The following is a 21,147-nucleotide window of genomic DNA, read 5'->3' on the forward strand; positions in this document are numbered from 1 at the left end:
TCCACTAGAAAGAGGAAATTGTACCTAAGTAAGAATTTTTTAATATCAGTGGTGATACCTGAATGCCCTTCTTCCTCTCTCCCAATGAATATGGTAGCTATCCTCGTTAGAAAACCACATGAAGTAAAGCTCAGTTTTCTCCTCATTCATATTTCACTTTCAAAATCCAAAGATATCTTGAGAGTAGACAATCTGAAACAAGTAAGCTTGTGCTCTACACTCCTCCCCAGCCTTTTCACCACAGGAAAGCAGTAGGCAAGTGCTTTAATACAAAATGACATTTGATAGACTTGTAACCTTAACCACAGCTTCAACATTCTTTTCCAGGCAGCGACTACAGAAGAGCCCTGCAGGATTGATGGGATGAAACAGTGCCTGCTGACCCATGGAAGACCAGCTAAAATGCCTGAACTCTGCTTCCCAGTTTTGCATGAGCAAGTAGGAAAATGTAGGTAGGCATAGAAAACCCCAAAAGCAAAAGCAAACATGAAGTGAGGAAAGCGTTAACTACAAAAGTTCTTTCTTCAGTGCGTGCATGTTGGTTTCGAACAGCAGGCTGGAGTCAGTACATTCGAAAACTTACACACTATAATTCTTGGTGCCTGCAGGCATCAGCCACACCAAGCTTCAGTCTAACCCTAATGACTTGGAAAAGTCTTTGCATACTTTACAAGGAGCTGGACCATATTTCAAAACAGACTTTTTTAACAGAAATTCAGGTTTCAGTGGTGGGGCAGCATGGGTAGAGTATATCAGTGTTCTTGAACCAATGGCTCACTCAAACTGAACTTCCCTTATCCCACTTCCACTTTTCCAGAGGCTGTCTTTGACTCTGCAGAGTGATGACACATGAATTGTAGACTAAAAGGAGACTAAGTCATGTCAAACAAGTTTGTATAGGAAGATCACCTGTAACAACAAATTAGAAAGTTGATGCATTAAAGCCTGTTAACTTTTTAAATGCAATGAGCTGACCTGCTCTTTACCTGTTCCAAATGGCAAAAAATGTGAAATTTGAAGAATTGTTGCCTTTCATTGGAATGGCAGCTAATGTGATGCTGACTTTGTGACATGCTTTAGCATGTTGAAGCTTCTCAAAAAATAATGTTAATAGACAAATTTAATTAACTCAATGCTGAAAAAAACCCCTAAAATCTGCCCTTGGAACAGATTCCTTTATTAAAAATAAGACAGAGCCCCACACAGTCATAGTATAATCCATTTATTAGCATAACTTGTGAGCCATTGGTGGTGATCCAGGGGACATGACAGCTTTGGCACTTGACTGATTTCAGAGGTACTCAGCCCTTAGTAGAAAGGGATTTTAATAGGACTTGAGTGGGCTACTACACAAACAAGTTTCTGATGTGGAAAATTAAATATTTTTCCAAACAGTCCAGGAGATGTGCATTAGTACAGGTCACAGTGCCTTGTTCTACAAGGAGTAGTCTCAACTTGGTTACCACCAGAGGTGATTCTGTTCTCTCTAAGAAACTCCCAGAAAGTCTATCAAGATAGTGTTAAATACCATAGTGTAGTTTCATCTCTCTGAAGTTTTCATCTTATTGTCAAATATGTGCATTAAAATCCTTCTTCAAGTAGTTGATGAATCACTGCAGCTCTTTTGAGGTGAAAAGACTTCAGGATACAGGCTTCAGAAAGAAAAGAAGACAGACAAAAGACAGATCTACCTCTGTTACCCCTGAGATAGCAAATGCCCACTTTCCTTGTTCCTCACCAATGCCTCCAGTCATACCTTAGAGAAACTTAGAAAAACCTTAGAGAAACTTAGAGAAATCTGTTATTTTCTGCTACAGTTTTACAGCGGTTACAAGGGTAATTGACATCTTGTCCAGGTTAATAAACAGCTGCCTGATTAATTATAGCAAAAAACATAATTCATAGAATTCATCAGAACAGTGTTCAGCTACAAGAAAGTGATAAATCTTTAATCCAGCTTCAGGTAGCCATAGTATGTACAGGTTTGAGATAGTACCACTGCAGGCACTGCAGGTCAGAAAGATCCCAGTACTGGGGCAGCCTTTGGAGCACTAGAGTATTCTCTCAAGGAGGGATAGGATCAGCACTAAGAGCTGCTCCTTAGATCCTTACCATAGCCATGTTTCTACTCCTGCCAATGCTTCTAGCCACTCACAGTGGTATTCCCTTTCCCACACAGCCACGACGTGCCACTCTGCTATGGAAAGCTCTCTCAGAGCATCCATGTGGCACAGTGCAGCCACCAGCAACACTGACTGATCTCTCAGATCCTGGAACCAGTGCACATGCATTAGCCTTATTCAATGGATTAATGCTGTGAAGGTGGACTGTCTTAGCCCTCCACATATGTCAGCACAGGAAAAGATCTACACAGCTCTCCAGGTGCTCCCTGCCCAGAGTTCCCCAGACAGACCTACAGCAAATTCTGTGAGCTCAGTGGGACAGCTGCACCTACCTGAGACACAGAGAGAGCTAATCTCAGTGGGTTTTCATCCCCTTGAAGCAAGGCTGCCACCAAGACCACACTAGCAAGTTTAAAACTAGCTCCAGCATACAAACATAGCACTGAAATCACTTACAGAATTGCTGCTATAGAAAACTGGACTCAAATAATCAGCAGAGGATACAGCCTCCCCTGGCAAACTGCATTCAGTTGTTTACCAAAGTTTAAAGACCCACCAGAAAGACACAGACAGTCAGCATGATATCAAATCCCCTAGACAGTTTGGATTGAAGAGATACAGAGAAGCCAATCTTAGAAAAGGAGCTATCTCTAGAATAATACGTAACAGAGAACATAAAGCCAGGCCCCTTATTTCCTCTTGTGGCTGAGAACACAAGGACAGATGTTACTTAATGAAAACAAAAGGCAATTAATTCAGGAACCACAAAAAGAAATTATGTGCTATGGAGAATAAAACTATAATGGTTTACATTGACAGAAAATACTGGGATTGAGAGCTTAGATTTAAACTAAAAAAATTTAAACATTTATATGGAAGATGAAGGCTGGTTACATTAAATAGTTTTTACAAGTTAGGGATATAAACTTTTACACTTCAGAAAAAAAAAAAGAATGACAAAAGAATAGTGCAGTGTTTGTACAGCACCTAGAGGATCAAGTATTTGTACTTCCATTTTTAATGACGATAATAGTAATGCAAGTAATTAATTTAAATGGGTCAAGAACAAAATTCCCCAAAGGAAAGGTTGTTAAAACTTGTTCAGCACAACTCATACATACTATTCTTTGAAATATCTGCTGTTGTCCAACATTACAAAATACAGTCCTAGGGTGACTGAGTGCCGTTCATCCAACCAGGCAGTTCCAGTAAGCCTCAGTGGCAAAGCACATGAGTTTGGTTTGGGCCACAGTCCCAGGTTAAACAGTGAAGAGCAACAGCTGTGTCCTGAAACAGGCCAGGTCAATGTAGGAGAGTACTTCCAGGCTCACCTACAGCACCAGAAAGGGATAAAAGCAGGCAAAGGAGATTGGATACTTCCTTCCCTCCTCCTGGCTCATGCAGGACTCAAAGGGTGTTAATTACAAGGATTCTCACAGCTTTCATAGTGATAAGGTCTAGGAGAAAGAAATATTTTTAACTAGAACATGGGAATTTCAGAACACAATGCCAGGCCCACATCTCACTTACATTAAATGGTAATTTATGCTAACTCCTGAATGGCCACTTGCTAAGTAAGCTTAGGGAAATAACCTCACAGCGTCATCCTTTGGGTGTTTCTGTGCCTGTTGGGGTTAAAGTGAAAGATCAAACCAGGTTAAACTAGAGATGTCCCAGCACCCAAGGCACAGAAACTCCATTTGAGCTGCTGTAGCATGCTGGCTCAGGGGAAGCTGAAGGTAAAAGTCATATCCCTCCATGTTTCCCAGACAGGTACTACTCCTGCCAGTGTAGAACTTGGCATTTCATCTCCCACAAGATGAGAGGTCTGTGGCATAATTGCCCTCAGTCCTCTTGGCATTTTAATTCCTGGGAGAGAGGAGCAGTCTGCAGCTTGCATTTTAGAGACTCTGCCAGGAGCCATAGGACGGCACGGCCCATGTGGAACCGAGCACAGTGCTGCCAAAGGATCAAGTCTGGCATTTTAAACAGGGTTCTCAGCACAAAGCTGTGCTGAAGACATTCAGCACCTCAAGAAGAGGCACAAACAGATCAGGTTTGTCTCAAAGTCCTGACATTGAATATTTCAAAGATGCCAACAATTCTTCATTAAATAAAGTTTGCAAGCAGGATTTTAGAACAGTCCATTGCAACACTGGTAGTCCAACTATCCTATAATACCTGGAAAGGGTAAATTAAACTGGTTTAGTTTAGCCTTCACACACAAAAATCAGCCACCCAGTCAGGTCAGCACCTCTACATTAAGCTAATTTATAGAATACAAATTAAAGCTTTAGGAAATCACTACTTTTTGAACACAAGGCAATTTCTGTCACCATATGCCCTGTAATATGACATTGCTAATCCACAGACTGTGCTCTGACTTCTGTTCTTGCATTGGTAATGCCTAGATACACCTCGATGTCCTGAGTGCAAACCTTCCAGACAGAAGGTCAGTGCCTGACCCAATTGTTGCCTACCCAAAACATGCACATCTGGCACAAATTTCACATGTCCCATCCTGTATTATCCTCCACATTCAAGCCCTTGGTTATACATCTAAGCTTTTTGCTCCTCCTCCTACACAGACCTGTCTCCTCTCTGCCTTATCTGTACACAGTGAGAAAATGCTGCACTGCACAACTATTAAGGCACTTAGCCCTTCTGTCTACTTACATTTTTTACTACTCAAGAATAACACATTAATTTTAAAAAGTGCTTAAGGCACAAGAGGGAACTCTGTTCATTTGTTTGGATGAGACAGAAAGAAGAAACTGTAATATTCAATAACCCCTGCTTTCTCTCAGCATTATATCTGCTCAGGCTGAGAACTGCAGCTTGATGACAGTCCTTGCATACCCTCAAGTTAATCCAGTTTACTCCCACTGAGAGGAATGAAAAGAGAAAGAGTGCAAAGAAGAGAAAAAAGGAAGCATGGCCCAGAGGTTTCAAGAATAGGACATACTTCACAAAAGTGGGAAGCTGCTTTGCAGCACACTTACTGTTTTTCACAAGGAGTGAGTAATTTGCTTGAGGTGTATCTATGCCCCAGGAGTATTACCATGTTTCATGGAAAACTGTGAACACAGAAATACTAAAGACTAGCAGCACAAAAAAAGGGCAGCTAATAACTATGATGAATAAGGGACCAGTAGGAAGTCCCCACAGTGCTGTTAAATCTGATTCAACACCTCAATGTTTGAGATTAACATTACATTTGGATTTAAGAAAAATGACAAGTCTGTTCATCCACTTGAGGTCAGATTTTTAAGTTCTTCATAGTGATCACGAGGGCAAGAAAGCTACTGCCTCTCACACCAACAACAGATTCTAGAAGATGCTACTTAGGGGAAGCAAAAAAAAGTCCAACCACACACACAAACTACTATAGCAAAAAAGCAGCAATAAAATCACAGCATCTGGCAGATGGAAATGTGTGACAAAGGATTACAGCAGAAGGGACAAGCATCTCTTAGTCTAGGCAGACACTTGAAAGGGATCCTATGGGAGCAGACCTACTATTCAGAAGAGAAAAGGTTCCCCCTAGAGACATATCAGGGAAGCTAAAAAACCCAACTGAGCCTATTCCTCAACTCAGGTCAAATCTTCTGATTCCTGGAACTGCAAAGAGCTGTTATGAAAAAAAAAAAAATCTGAGGATTTCCACTATGCCTACACCTGGTGCCATCTTCCAAGCATCTCACCTCTCCTTGCAATATGTTTCAACTTTCCAAACATACGACCATGATGTGTGCCAGGGCAAAGGAATAAGTGTGATTGCATTAAAGAATTCTGGTATTTAGAGGAACGTGTACTTAGCATTGTTACCACTGTGCACCTGCTTTCTCTGCTTACAGATTACAGACTAAAGTGAAACCAAAGACTTTAAAGAATCGGTCCTAACTGTTTTCCTTCCAGTTCCACATTAAAATCTTTTGCCAGTGTTCAATGACAAAATAAATCTCCATCAGTCACAGGCCAAAAGCCACAGCCTTCTCCTAGTGCAGGGCCAAAGGACCATATGCTGAAATTCCAAGTGCTCAGTCATTTTCATTTTAGCTTGGTCACTTTCTTGATCCAGGGTACGAATTTGCTGACCTTTGTGTACACACCGGGTGAATCCTTCCGACCACAGCCATACCCCCAGGAAGTGATGCCCAAAATGATCCAGCGTCCATTTGATCTCTGACACATGAGTGGCCCTCCACTGTCACCCTGACAGCTGTCCACCCGTTTATCTTCAGAGAGGTTCCCAGCACAAATCATGCGGTTGGTGAACTTCTGCCCATAACGAGCCTCACAGTCTTCCCGTGGGAGAAGGGGCACCACCCCCTGCAGCAGGGTTCTGGAATAGGATTTCCCTGGAATAAAACAGACCAGCCAGACTGATTCACATACAGGCAACAGTAGCAACCTGGTGCAACAATGCTCCCTAAAAAAACAGACACTTAAACATTTCATGTCAAGTCTGCAGCACAGAAATAGGCTGAGGTCAGCATCTCTGAAACCACAAGAACTTCAGAAAACAGTGATGCCAAGCCAGACCACAAAAAAAGAGCTGTAAGATCAAAGATATGAGGAATAGGATTGTAGAAAAAGGTTAGATCAAAGGATGAGTCTTACTTCTGATTCTGTCAACAAGTAACATGAACCTTGTTCAGTTTATCTCACCTCTCCAAATCTCAGTTTCCTCCTCAAGAGGAAAGAAAAGACAGTATTTTCTCAAGAAAATAAATGCAGTAGTATCTGTTAAGTGCTCAATCCTCAGAGAAGTTTTAGAAGATGCTTCAGAGGCATTCAAATACTATTCAAAGGGAATTCCCTTCATCTTTGGCCAGACTTGAGTCTATTTGATCTCATCTCTTTACTAGCCCAGGGTTGCCCAGAACATGAGGCTAATGTGTTATATTAGAGTATGACCTTTCTGTGCCCAAGGTTTATGTAAATTCACAAGGTAGTAGGTGACTGCTCCTCATTAAAAAAGCTGGGATTGGTGCGTGGGAAGGATTCTAGCCACTAAGCTCCAGTACAGCTTAAGGTAGTTACATGGCTAAGTTGCTCCTTGATCCACCCCAAATATCCTGAAGTGACACGTGCAACTGGCACAACTGGACTCCAAAGGCAAATACGTACTTGCAGTTAAAATGCTGCGGTAATAGCTAAGGAAACAGCTGAGAGGGACGGGCAAGTCCAAAACCAACAGATGAACTTCTGGGGCTTTTGGCAGGAAGTCTTTCTGAACATGTGGCTTTTTTCCAGTCATAGCAGCCCCAGAAAGGCCTCCATGCACCCTTTTACCTAGGAAGCTTCACAGCAATATGTTCAAAGAGGCTAGATCCAGGCTGTCTTGAACCCAGGGCAGAAACCAGACTCAAGAGTCCATCTGTCCTTGCAGAAATACACAGGGAGATTAAGCAAGGTAGTCCAAGAGAGATTTCTCACTGAGGGCTCCTTCTACCTCTAAGCCCTCACTTCACTATGATAGTACCATGAAGAAGGCAGGTCATGGAAACATGGGGGCCTCCCACAGGCTTGGGAGCAGCTCTGCACAGGCTGCTCCCTTAGGGGTCTGCTGTGGGCAAACACATGTGTAGAAATGGGAAGAAAGAGAGGACTGTGGCCAGATGGCAGCATTGGTCTCTCTCACAGCTTCGGAGGGATGCTGTGGAAACCAAAGCTTTCAGCAATATTGAGCAGGCTCAATAAGCCTCAAAATCAGATGAAAACGCAATAGCACAAAACCCCACTCATCTTCCTATTCCTTAGCACTGTGCAGTGGCACAGACAATGGGAGCAGTGAGAACATAGCCTTGAATTGACATAAATTAATGGCCCATGTAGGCTGCTGAAGGCAGACTTCCTCACCTCTCTTGTCTCAAAGCCCCACCACTCACCTGTGTCTCCCCAGCCAGAGATGATGCAGGCTTGCCTGTTGATGTCAGACCTCTCTCTCCTGTGAGGCAGGCAGATGGGCAGAACGTGGTGATTGAAGGAGAGACAGTGCCCTTCTCTGCCCCACATCCGGACCAGGGCTATGTCATTATCATTGCTGCCAGCCCAGTAGTTCCTGTGGAGGACAATCCTCTCCACAGGCAGCTCCCTCTCAAACTCGTCCTTCACACCTGTGTGGTAATCGCCCACTCGCAGGAGGTAGCGCCGCACATCAACACCAAACCTAGAGAGAAACAGACTCAAGATTTCAATGTTCCTACTAAGAGGAAAGCAGACTCACACAAGTCTCAGTTACTATGATACTGAACCACCTCCTCACACCACAGTGGTAAAACAGTTCCAGCTGCAGGACTGTGGGACCTCTTTAGTAGATATGATCATGCCAGCTGTTGCAGATTTGGTGTGCCAAATCACTATCTACCAGGCACAGGATTTTTTTTCCCTATAAAAATTATTATTATAGTTGCAACAGGCTTGTGAACTGACCTGTTCACAGTTCCTTAAAGCACCTAAAATGTCAAAATGCTGGTCCCCTTTACACTGTAAAGCCTCAGAGTTAAGAGGCCAGGTGTAAGCAGTGAAGGAAAAAGCAAGTCTAGTTATCCCCATAAGCACTCCAAGATCACACACATCATAACCTGAAGGTCTTAGTTTAGAAACTTTGTTCATGTAGTTCCACTGGGCTGAGGAGGATAAACTTGTATGAGGTTATCTTGTCCATCATTAAACATCCCTTGGGGCTCCCCAGTCCCAAACACACCTTTTGAAGCAGTGGGCTGCAGTCACCACCCAGCAGCTGCTGATCAGTGTTGCTCCGCACAACAGACGAGTGTCTCGACGAAAACCCTTCAGCCGCAGTGAGGCCTGCCATGGCCAACTGCCTCTGAAGAACAAACAGGAATAAGCGGTCTCACACACGTGGCAGCCATTTTCCTCTTTTCCCATCCACTCTGTCTCATCTGAGCTTAGCTGGCTTGCATTCTTCCCTAGATACTGCTTCAAACCAAGTTCAAAAATCAGCAGTGAAAATGCATTAATGTAGTCAGCATCTGCCAGACTATTTCCTTAGCCTGAAGGAAAGCTGGAACCAGTCTGACTCAGCAATTACACGGTGGTACCTCAGAGACTTGTTTCCACCTATGATCCTTTTCTTGCGACGGTGGAGCAAGCGCATCCCACACACACCAGACTCTGGACCTGCATGGCAAAGTTAGAGCAGTTGGGTAGAGACCTTCACCTTAAATATCAGCATTGCTATCACAGAGCCAAATACCATTCAGCTTCTCTGAGAGCATTAATCCTCAAGGTAATCAACTATATTGTGTTGTGAATGTGGAATTCACAGAACATTTGATCCCATAGGTTTCTTTAATTTCACTGGAGGTGCTTACCTGAACTCTCTATATTCTCACACCAAGAGTGGGACCTATACTTATACTTCCTCAGTACTCTAAACCCCAAAGGTTGCTTATGGGTGCTGTTCTAAGGAAGAGTATAGTGACTTGGCTGTGGGGAAATTCTTCAGGCTCAAAGGCCTGATAGGGGTGGAGCTCCTCAGACTAATTTGGAACACTCTGTGCTGCTAAGAAGATACACTGAATACAAGAAAAACATAGGAGGTGCAGGACAGGACTTGCTTATTTTGTAGGTGAAGTTTCAGCCAAAGACAAGAATGACAGGGAAAAACCACAAAAGCATGCAGAGATCCTACAAACAGAGCTCCACATTCCTGCACAGAAGAAATGGGAATGTCACCTGTTCTCCTGATATCTTGGACCTTTTCTTCCACATAGTCACAGATCACCCCAGCATCCTCACTGTGCCAGCAGCTGTGAATCCTGGTGTCAGGCGTGGCACATTGCCCCAGGGCGTGCTCCATGCCACTGCATTCTATGTTTTCCAGATGGATGGGCCCATGGCCTTCGCCAAAATAAGCCATTGACCTGGCTTTTGCTGTGCCACTGCAATCAGAGAGAGGGTGGCTAATCTGCAATGAGCAGGAGCCAAGCGAACCTGAGGCACCAGTGCATTTTAAGTGAAATAATATTTATGTGTCACTCCACACACAGACAGTAGTAGAGTGAGAAGAGCAACCTATTCACTCAAGCATATCTGGGCGTGCCAAAACTAAAATTAAGCCCCCAGAAACAAGTCCAGAAGTGCTCCCGAGAGCTGTTTCTATCTGTAAGATGCCTGTACCACAGCTCTTACCTGAATCCCAGCTGCCTGCAAACCACAGTGGCATCTCTGTCTGTCCAGTCATCATCACAGACACTGCCCCACTGCCCATTCAGCAGTACCTCAACCCGGCCCTCCTTGGCGTTTTCTCCATCCACCAGCCGCACAGGAGGCCCTGAAGGAGAAAACATATAGGCTGCTGCAAGCAAAATAACCAGAAGGGTCAGGTGTCCAAAACTTGGGTTCTACAGAAAAAGATTAATCCCAGACATCAGTAAGCTTAAAACAAAAAGAAAAAAAAAAGGAAAAAAATAAAAATAGAATAAAATAAAGAATTGTGTTTATATGAAGACATTTTACCTCTGTGCTGAATCAGAAGACTATATACATACTAATTTATTTAATACATACTAGAAATCATCAGTGGATCATACTCTGAAAGCTGGGTAAAGAGAAGAACAAGAATAAAAAGTTATTAACTCCTAAGACAAAAGTTAGACAGCCTTAAACATGCCTGGGGAAAAAAATCAATTTAACTGTAAAACTATTACATGAGTCTAAGTAAGAGAAGACTTCTACATCCAGGAAAAACAAAAATGTTGGATGCCAACTATTTCAGCAAATGTCTGACAAACTGGAAAGTCTCCTATAGTAAGGAAAGAGGAGAGTATCAGGCATTTGTATAAATGAGGAAATTATGCTAACTTGAAATATTTTCACAGTTTTAATTAGAAGTGCGCCATCCACACAAGGGAGTGCAAACAGTAACCCCCCTTCCATCTGAAATCCTCCTGTCTTGGCAAGGTGTGGCACTAATGTAACCACACCTAAGTTTCCTGAAAGGTCTAGTTAAAGGGTTCCCTTGAGCAATGGCTCAATAAAGCAGCCACTGTCCCTCAGTCCCTGAGGTTTGTTTCAGAGACTGCCAATACAACTCTCTCCAGTTTCCATTTATCTGCTGGTCTGATAGTAGGTCTGGTCCCAATTCAGCCAGGGCTCATTCCTAATAAAAAAGCAGACCCCTTGTTGAAACAGCACAGGGAAAACTCCCACATCTGCCAGAGCTTCCAAGAAAACAGACCAGAAGTTGAAACTTTCCCACTGTTCAGAGCAAGAGCATGGTGAGTTACCCAGGCTGCCATCCATGACCGTGTTGCTTTCTGGGGAACAGCGGACTCCCAGATCCTCAACATGGGAACAGTCATGCTGCCCCCAATTGCTGTGGGGACAGTCCAGGAGAGACAGCTCTGTCCCTACACATGCCACGTCATCCAGTAAGATGAAGCCTTGGCCAGCAGGATAGTCTCCTTCAGAAGCCAGGGCAGCAGGACCACTAGAGGAAGGACAGAAAATAACATTGAAACTCTAAATGCCATACAAGGACCCAAGCTCAGATCCAAGGAGAAACTCCCCTGCTTAACTGTGATACTGGTGGCCTCCTGGCCTAAAATATTCAGTGGACACACAGGACGGCAACCGAGCACCCTCACATCTCACCAGCTTCAGTTTTCAGGGAGGCCTCCTCAGACCAGTCAATTTTCTAGTGTTTGGTCAAAGGCATGTTCAAAGCAGAGGCTGCTTTGCAGTTATGGCAGGTACATCAGTTTAGGGAGGGGCTGGTAGAGGAGGAATCATAAATGTCAACATTTAAGTAATTCTACTTCTTTTTATAGGAAACAGCTACCTGGAATTGAACTGCAGAAAGCTGCAAACTTAGGCAATAAAAGAGATGACAAATGTAGTATGTAGCTGAACTCAAAGGGAAGAATTTAGTTTAGTCTTTCTTTCATCTATAAAATGGAAATTTTAGAAGGAGGACCCAATCATGTTTAAAAAAATCCACATAACCCCATATTACTACCTCAAAGGCAAGAGTATCCTGATTTTAAATCTTTCCTAACTCCTACCTGAAGGGATGACAGCTCAGCAATGGGTTGAAAATCCCTATTACTACTCTTTTTGGCCCTGATGGTCTTTGTTCAGCTACTGAAGGTGATACATTTGGAGCAGATAGGTATGATTTTACTGAAAGAGTAGAAGTGACATCTGCAAATTTAAGGAGCATTAAAGAAAATTCTCTGACTTTGCTGAGGGGTTCATAAGGACAGTATTAAGCCTGTTATCTCCTTTCAAAACAGGCTGAGGCAAGAGATAATAGATTTATTTTTGCCCCTTGGAAAGGATGTGGATACCTATTAATCTTTCCTTAATAAGTTGTATAATGGTAATAAGCCTTCTAACAAAGACAGCATTGAAGGATTAAAATCCGGCCTATGCCAGTAAAGGGTGATGGAGTCTAATCCTTGAAATTAGGAAGCACAGACAGTACACACTCTCAGTCCTACCTGAAGCCCAACTGCCTGCAGACCACTTGGGCACCGAGGTCTGTCCAGCCATCGTCGCACACCGTGCCCCAGTCTCCATTGTAGTAAACTTCCACCCTGCCTTCGCTGGGGCTGCGGCCACCAGCCAGCCGGACCATGCCCTCTGCAAGGGGTGGGAGAAGGAGAGGGCCAGCACTCAGCAGGGGAGAAAAGAAACAGCCTGGGCACTGCTGCTAGGTCTCTGTACCATCCACCAGTGAAAGAAACAAAAGACACAGATGTCTGTGGGTACTCAAAATACAAGTGTTCATTGCTTCCAAACATACTCATCTCTCAGGGAGGATTGGCTTCAGCCTTTCCACACTACCTGAGCAAAACCATGGGAACACCACCAAGTCTGCCTCTGTTCTACTCTCTGCCTCCACATCTGACAGCCCTTGTGGGAGCTGTATATGGAAGCTGTGCAGAATCCTGAACCAGGGGGTAACCTGCTGAGCAAGCCAAGTTATGTGGGGGTGAGACCGACCGCATCTGACTGGCAGAGCTGTACCTGTGAAAGGGTCACAGGACACCCCAGCGTCTTCAATGTGGTCACAGTTTTGCTGTCCCCAGTCACTTTTCTTGCACTGATCGAGGGAGAGTTCATTCCCTGAGCACTGCACTTCATCCAGCAAGATTGGGCCAGATCCCTGCCCATAGTGAGCCCATGACAAGGCTTTTGGGGTCCCACTGTAAACATAACAGACATGTATGCTCAGTAAGGAAGGCCACAGTCTTGTGTCCTCAGATTCTGCCTTGCACAGGGAGTGTCCTATGCTGGGTCACTGTCCTCCCATAGGTCATCTGTATTTTTGACACAGTGGAGTTGACAACTGTTAATTAAAATATGTTATTGTAAAGTTTGTAATGAGCCCTTCCAGCAAATAACAAAAATGTTACTACAATACAAACAGTCCAGACTTCTGCAGACAATGACATAACCACAGTCTCAGTTACAATCTCTTAACAGGCAAAATTCCTAAAGATTGAAGGATCTCAAATTTGAACAATCTATTTTAAATAATGCTGTACTGATGTGATTTTCAAGAATGCTCAGTAAACAACAGCTCCCATGTTAAGCATTGAATGGCACACAGAAAAATGAGGTGATCTTTCTTGCTTTCCTGTCTGAAGAGGATAAGGGCAGCCAGTGAAACTAGAGGTGTTTAAACTTAAGCAAGTAAGCAACTGCAGTTCACATATGAAAATCACCATGACAACTTGTCACTGAGGCTACCAAGATTTGTATTAGGATGTATACAAAAATGATGAACAGTAAACACAAACAGTCCTGAGACAGGAATATACTTTTTTTTTTTTTTTAACACAGCACAAACCCATAAAATTGACAAGAATGGGGTACAAAATCCCTTCATAGGATGATCAGTCCAGAAGTGTTTCCCAGGGTTTCTGTATTTCTCCTATAGGTAGTATAGTAATGGGACACTCATGTTCTTCATTCTGCCTACTTCTATTACTACTCCATGACATACAGCAAGGAAATTACCTGAGTCCCAGCTGTCTACAGACTACTTCAGCATCCCGGTCGTCCCACTGATCATCACAGATTGTTCCCCACTTGCCATCATGGTAAACCTCCACTCGCCCTTCAAAGCTCTCCTTCCCCCCAACTATACGAAGTGGGGCACCTACACCTGTGCTTCAAGAAAGGGAAAGAGAGCACAACAGAACAAGACAGAGACAAATCACATCCAGAAGTTTAGGGTGTAGAATCATTCTCTAGCCAGAGGAGCTCTTGTGATACTCTCTTACCACATCTTCCTTTCTAGACCCCCCCACAAGTACTTGTGATTGCAGCCCCCAGAGTGGGGTACTGCTGGGCCAGAGATGCCTCTTTAATTGGCTGTTATGATGACCAGGAATTTTCTGCCTGCAGACAAAAACCTGGCTTGATAAAAAGGGGATATGGTCATAAGCATCAGCCATCTTTGGGAAATTGAGATCTTTCCCTGGAGATTTACCTTGTGGAGGAACACAAGTTACCACGGCACTCCCCTGGTTACAAGCTCCTGACAGAGCTCCCTGATAGCCACACTGCAGCAGGGCTTCCTCATCTCCATGGCAGTTTGCTGACTGCAGGTGCAGGGGAACAGGCCATGGTCTGGAATGACTCTTCTTCCCAGCTGTGCCGATCTCACTGGTACAGAGGATGCAACAGAGCAATGAAATGCCACAGCATGGCTTCACTTACAAGTTCCCTCCATTGTCATGACTCTCCAGTCTAGTTGTGGCATTTCACATCCCGGTGTGCCCAGTTAATTGGAAGTGCATAAAGGAGTGACCATTTACAGGCTAATGGGAAAGCACAAGCAAGTACACAACACTTTCTAATCCTTTTATGTGCCCACCTACTGTAGAGGAGTTGGTGTATTCAGAAATGGCCCACTCGTTTGAAAGCAATGAACAAATCCATCAACAGACACAAACAACAAACTATCTGAATCACCTTCCCTATCCTGTGGACCTTATCTCCTTACTATTTTGAAGCTTGAATGTCCAAATCCCAGATACCCAAAGAGAGTTCATACTCCTAAAATTTCTGTTAGATCACTATAGTAACTCCAGCTGATGATCATAAAAAGGGAATGTCATCTCACAGCTCACTTTCCACAATCAGGAGCATGAAGCAGAAACCATTGTTTTAAAAAATTCTTGCAAATGCCAGTTAGGTTGGGGGTAGCCACAGAAAGAAAATCGTGCAAAAGGACCTTGGTAAGTGGGATATTAGACCACAAAACAAACTCCTTTCTGCCAGCCAACACACTCTGACAGAGGGACTGTAACCACAGGGGCTGCTCTTTCAAAAACCACACGAGCAGGGACCTCTCACAACCAGACCAAGGTTCCCACCTGAGACCTAGTTGCCTGCAGACAACACTGGCATCCCAGTCAGTCCAGTGGTCAGCACATATGGTACCCCAGAGTCCATTGAAGTACAGCTCCACACTACTGTCTTCAGCCAACCGCACAGCACCTTCCAAAAGAGAAAACAATCAACCTAAAACCAGCTGTTATCTGCTGATAGAAGTTTCAGACCACCAAGTCTTGGACTTTGCATGTAGCTAAGCTGAACTGTACTTGGCTTCTTTGATCCCTGTTTTACCTATGCTGGCACTAAAGTGGTGTGCATGAAAGAGTGTGGTATATGGCACCTTCCCAATCCCATCAATGTCTGCTTGGGAGGATGGCTGATGTTATGGTCTTTTCAAATCCATGGTAACACCAGTAGGAAATTTGGCTTCTGCAAAAGCTCCTGGATTCTCCTTCTGTGGAATGGGGATGATTTTACATGCTATCTTAAAAGGGTGTATGAAAATCTATCTAATTACTTCTGACACTCCACTGATCTATTTCCATCACTTCACCTGCATGACTCTGTTGCTATATGAGATGTTCAGTAACAGCAGATGGATCCTCTTTAATTTCTCTAAGAAAAGGAAGTGCCAGTGTAAATACCCTTTCAATTCCCACCCCACCAAAAATGTTACCACTGTTTAGAAAGCACAATCTCCTCACTCAGTTATGTATTTGTACAAGGACACACCTGTCTGCAGTACCTCAGTGCAGGCACACAGCACCACTACACTTAGATTCTTCCCTTTAATGAAGCCATCTTTGAAAGGACATCCACTGGCAAGGGAAAAGACAGCCAATTCATTTATTAAATTGGTGTTTCAACTGTTCTGCAAAATGCAGGGAAAGCAAGGAAGGTCAGAAAACAGGACATTTTCAAGAATGCTGCACAGCAGCCAATGCATTGAGAGAACTCAGCTCCTTGCTAGCCTCAAAGTAAACAGTAGTCCTTCTGCCAGCACTGAGGAAGTTTAACACAAGCCTATGACCTGCCTTGCCACAGAAGATTTTATATTGAAGAAGTTTATATTTGAACTGCTACACTTACATGAGGAGTGCTCTGATATGGACTCTAAAGGAGCAGAAGTGGGTTGTTTTCTACATAACTGAAACTGTCTTCAAAGTGGCATAAGTTAGCAGTAGGAAAAAAGTAGTCTCCTTGTATGAGAATAAAACATCTATACAAGGCATTACAGCTACAGCAGCTTAAATCCACCCCCTACTATATACAGACGTTCTTCTCCCACAGAGGCTAGCCTCCAGCATTAATTATTTCAACAATTCAGATCAGCCTTTGTACTGTACTTTTTCCACAGGGTGTTCCACCTGCCACTTGCAAGTCTGTGCAACGCACATTTCTGGCTTGAGCCCTGAGGCAGCACAGCCCTTACCTTGGTTACAGTCACAGTTGGCCCAGCCAATGGCTCCTGACACAAGCCTGTAGAAGCACCAGGGCGTTGTTCCCCCGTCTGGGCTCCTGCAGAAGTTGTGGTCCCCCAGGCCACGGTCTGGGTACTGCTGAATATAATCAGGGAACTCTGCCCAGTTGAGACACTCTGCCCCAGCCTCGGTGACTGCCAGTGAGCCATTGTAGTACCCGAGAGGTCCCACAGCACAGACGCTGGGCGCTGGGCACAGGAAGGGAGGGTTAGCATCACCCAAGGCATCACACACTGAACATGGGAGACACCAGCTGCTTATGAGAGATACCCCTTGTGTCTGCAGTCTCAGCTGCTGCTTGCTTGACTCAAATTCTTATCACTCTTCAAGGAGCTGCTCAAAGAATATTCATAATACTCACTGTCTAAACCACAAATTGATCTGAAGCAATGAACTGCCCAGACAGACCTTTGAAGAGTGTTAACTTAGGGCCCAAACATGATCATTTGAACTGGCTCCCATTACTGTACATGCAATACATGTACTCACTTTGGAGCAGAACTGTGCAAAGCAGGAAGGTGGGAAATGGCACTGTATCTCATAGCATGTATGTTCCCTATACACATGAGCAGATCATCTGGCTTCTCTGAACCTGGTTAATATATTGGAAGGGAAAGGGAATATATTTTGCGGGAAGTGCAAGTGCCAACGTTTCAGTTCCCATGTGAAATATTCAGTGTAAAAATACCCAATAATGAATTTATTACGGTCCCCAACAAAGGAGAAAACTCTCCATTAATGGCACTGAAATAACAAAGTGGGAAAAAACCACCCAGGTTTTGTGGCCTTTATCGAGTCCATAACATGAGAAGAGTAGACTGAGAAAGGGATATTTACAGCTCCATTCACAAAATAAACAGAAAGAAGCCAACACTTTCAGAAAACCCTTCTGCACCGGGAGCAAAGAGCAAGGGTACAAGGTAACTTTGCATCATGTCATTTGCCTTCTAGCCACTGCCAGGCCCAGAGGGGGTAAGTGACAGCAAGGTCAAATGCAAGGTACAAAAATGAGAAGCAGTTGGAAGTCAGTACCAAGCATTTGGAAAACAAATAATATGTGTGACATCAACTGGGACCTTCAGAGATGGTGTCTGAGAATTCATTAGTTATTAGAGCAGAGGAAAGGTAAGCATGCAAAAAAGACCAAGGCAAAGAAAGAGATTAAAGAAAAGAACATGTGGGAGGAGCAGGGAGCTGCAAGAGCATTCAGCATGAAGGAACAGAAGTGGCCATGAAGGAGATAAACAGGCACTGGGACAAGAGAAAAGATTGAAGAAGTGATGAAAGAAAGGAAGAAGGCAAGGTAGCAGTCATGCCTATGGTCTCAGATCACCACTGGAGGAAAGAGTCTGCCCAATGACTGAATTAATAACTTCTTGTTCTTACCTGCACTGTGCAAATGGTTTTGGTTGGGCTTGGATCCCAGGAAAGCCTGGGAAAAGAAACAGAGCAAAAGCAGAGAGATGATTATCCAATGAAATAAACATGGGCATGTCCTAAAAGCAGCTCAGCTTTAGGCAAACACACCCTAGTGCCCAGCCTCTTCCCTGGTCTCCCCATTGCTCCTCTTCAAATACAACCATAGCTCTGTCCACTAACAACAAAATGAATAATTACTGGTCTGCAGAGATTTGCCCTTGATCTAAGCACTACATTACTGAAATCTGCTTGGTTTTTTTTCCAAAAGATTTGGAAGTCTGAGTGATATGCCTATGGAAAGGAAATCTAGATGAAAATCATTATTTTCAGTAAGAAAAATAATAACTACTCATTCTCTCACTGTTTATAGGGCAAGTAATCTACAGCTATAGAAGCAGATATTTATCTACCTGAGTGACAGGATGATGCCCCCAGAATACCTGTTAAAATGGTAATAAACATCCACGTATAAAGCGGCAAACATCCAAGGAAGAAAATCCAAGGCCTTTTGAGGATGTTGTTTTTAATACTTGAAAATATTATATGGCCTATGGTGTTATTATCTAAATGGGGTTAAATAGCTAAGACCAAAAAATATGAAACAAAGTCCTCAGAATTCTAGCATCCTGTCTGGCCCCAAAATTGTATTTCCTCTTATTGGTAGGGGTTTTTTTTGTTTTGTTTTTTTGGTGGGGTTTTTTTTGGTTTTTTTTTTTTTTTTTTTGTGGTTGTAATGTGACTATAGGCTGAGAGATAGAGATCTCCACTCAACATCACTACATGGTGCACAAGCAAGTGCAAGACCTTCACAGACTCAGAGTGAAAAGAAAAAACTGTACATGCTTATGCTAGCTCCTTGTAGTTTAATTAGTTTTTAAACATTGTAAATGAACATTTCTAATACTTTTATATGAAGAAATAGTTGTAATTCACAGAGCAGAGATGTGCAGCTAAAGGATACTAGCTATTGGTAATGGTTGTGGTTTTCTTCAAAATGCAGTAATTTTGCCTCTCTCAGCTTCACCTCTTCCTGGAAAATAGGAGAAGTTAAATTTGGAATTAAACCAAATCCACTTCTGGAATAAATAGAGGTAATTCCTACAGAAACCTGACAAGAACAACACTTATTCATGTCAGATAAATTTTTCAAATAAAGCTTATTAACATGATCCAGAAGGTGCTGACAACCACGGCCAAGCTCCAGCATCACCTCCCAGAAGTCAGAATGGGATATGGAAGATGAATTCCTGACATGGTTCAGTAGTAACAGATCAGATCCCAGGTTTATATGCACAAAAGGATCACAGATAAACCCTTTTCAGGCAAAAAAATAATCTATCTGCATGTAACAGTCTGTTGCAAGCCCACATAAGGGTTTCTGGACCAACAACACTGAAGGATCTCAAAGCTCTTTGCAAAGAGTAGAAAGTGAGCTAAGCTGTACTTTTGTGACTGCACCACAATCCAGGTCCCTCAATCCCTAGCTTTTAGTGCACACCTGCAGACACATGTAAGCCTGCCAGTGATATAAGGATGGGTCAGACTAGTAATAGGAGATAGATGAGAGACTGAGCTCTTCTTGGACCATAAACAAAATACTGCAGTCCAAGTAATAAGCTTCCCTTCTAATGAAACATTAGTTGCTGCCAGTTTCTGCAGCAGCTTCTAAAATACCCCAATGCTGACCATCGCCACCAATTAAATTCAGTGCAAACAGCCTATGCTGCAGGCATTGTCCCAGGTCTGTGCAGCTATAAATCATCTGTCCACAAGCAAGAGAGACAATCAGCAAAGAACAGAAATAAAGGATCTTTCCTGCCAGGGTCACTGCAGTGCCTGAGAAACACTGGAAACCCAAGCCAAAGCATCTGCAAGCCCTTGTGTATCCTGCTTTCCTGGTTATTTATTTTTCTGAATTTATATGCACAATGAAACAAATTTCTCCCCAAGCCCCCAGTCCTTCTCAGAGACAACTGCCTAAATGCTCTAGAAAACATATTCAAGTAATAACAATATCCACTTAAAGTGACAATATTAAAAGAGCCATATGACTTATTGCAATCAGATAGAAAAACAACCTTTTCTTACCTGCACACATCTGAGACAAGATAGCAGACTTGAGAGCTCTACCAGGAACCCGAGTATTTTGGCGATTTCCATCCCTCGTGTACAAATAGAGCAGAAGGCTCTTCAAGCATCACATTCTCATTCAGCTGCCAGGGTCTGCTTTCCCACGCTAGCCGCTCCGCACCGGAGGGAGCGGGGTGCCGTTTCCATTTCTACGCAAGGAAAGGGGTGTAAGGAGAGCGATCAATGTTCCTCGCAGCATCTTAGAATTTCACTTTCCCGTTCCTCTCCGCACCTCTTCTCATTGATTCCTCTCTTCAGAAAGGGAAAGAAGAGAGGAGGGAAATAAGGGAACACAACATGTCCCCGAATTTCTCTAGCACACTCGAAGACGGGCGGAGGCGAGCACAAGCGGTGGGGCACAGCCCTCAGCCCGCTGTCCCCTCCTCTCCACAGGCTCCCCCGTGCTCCAGGTACGCGCTGCTCCCAGCGCCAGCCTCCGCCTCCCCGCCCCTTCTGCCCAGCGGCGGGGCCAGCCGCCCGCTCCTCTCCTCTCCTGCAGCCTCCTTCCCCAGCTGCCTTTTCCTCCTCTTCCCAAGGCACAGAGGCTGCAGCACGGCAAGGAGCTGGGGCTGCGTCCTATTGCAAAGCCCCCAGCAACAACTGGCAAAGGCAACGGCGTGTGCGCGCACATTTGCCAGAGATTAGACTTCTTGGAAGGAATCTGGACT

The 21,147-nt window shown here is 43.8% G+C and overlaps 1 protein-coding gene and 1 long non-coding RNA gene across 3 annotated transcripts in view; one reads left to right on the forward strand and one right to left on the reverse strand.

Moving 5' to 3' along the window:
• LOC116183807 (uncharacterized) overlaps positions 1–21,147 on the forward strand; it is a 33,543-nt gene that overhangs the window by 7,092 nt on the left and 5,304 nt on the right. Inside the window, exon 2 of one of the 2 annotated variants that reach the window (XR_004148503.2) lies at positions 328–1,601. This is a non-coding gene — a long non-coding RNA (uncharacterized LOC116183807). Of the gene's footprint in view, positions 1–327; positions 1,602–21,147 lie in introns of those variants that run through there. The other variant, XR_013340257.1, reaches the window with a different exon arrangement.
• On the reverse strand, positions 1,207–20,941 carry LOC110480062 (neurotrypsin). Its single transcript, XM_031505232.2, has 16 exons — positions 20,712–20,941; positions 20,438–20,628; positions 18,317–18,362; positions 16,882–17,118; positions 15,488–15,611; positions 14,599–14,774; positions 14,124–14,271; positions 13,128–13,306; positions 12,599–12,740; positions 11,384–11,586; positions 10,287–10,428; positions 9,831–10,036; positions 9,194–9,272; positions 8,836–8,958; positions 8,018–8,298; positions 1,207–6,484 (listed from the first exon to the last, which is right to left on the reverse strand). Exons 2-16 carry the CDS (start codon positions 20,507–20,509, stop codon positions 6,174–6,176), a joined length of 2,469 nt encoding a protein of 822 aa, XP_031361092.1. The 5' UTR covers positions 20,510–20,628; positions 20,712–20,941; the 3' UTR covers positions 1,207–6,173.

Source organism: Lonchura striata, chromosome 7 (genome assembly GCF_046129695.1).
Source record: "Lonchura striata isolate bLonStr1 chromosome 7, bLonStr1.mat, whole genome shotgun sequence".
NCBI lineage: Eukaryota > Metazoa > Chordata > Aves > Passeriformes > Estrildidae > Lonchura > Lonchura striata.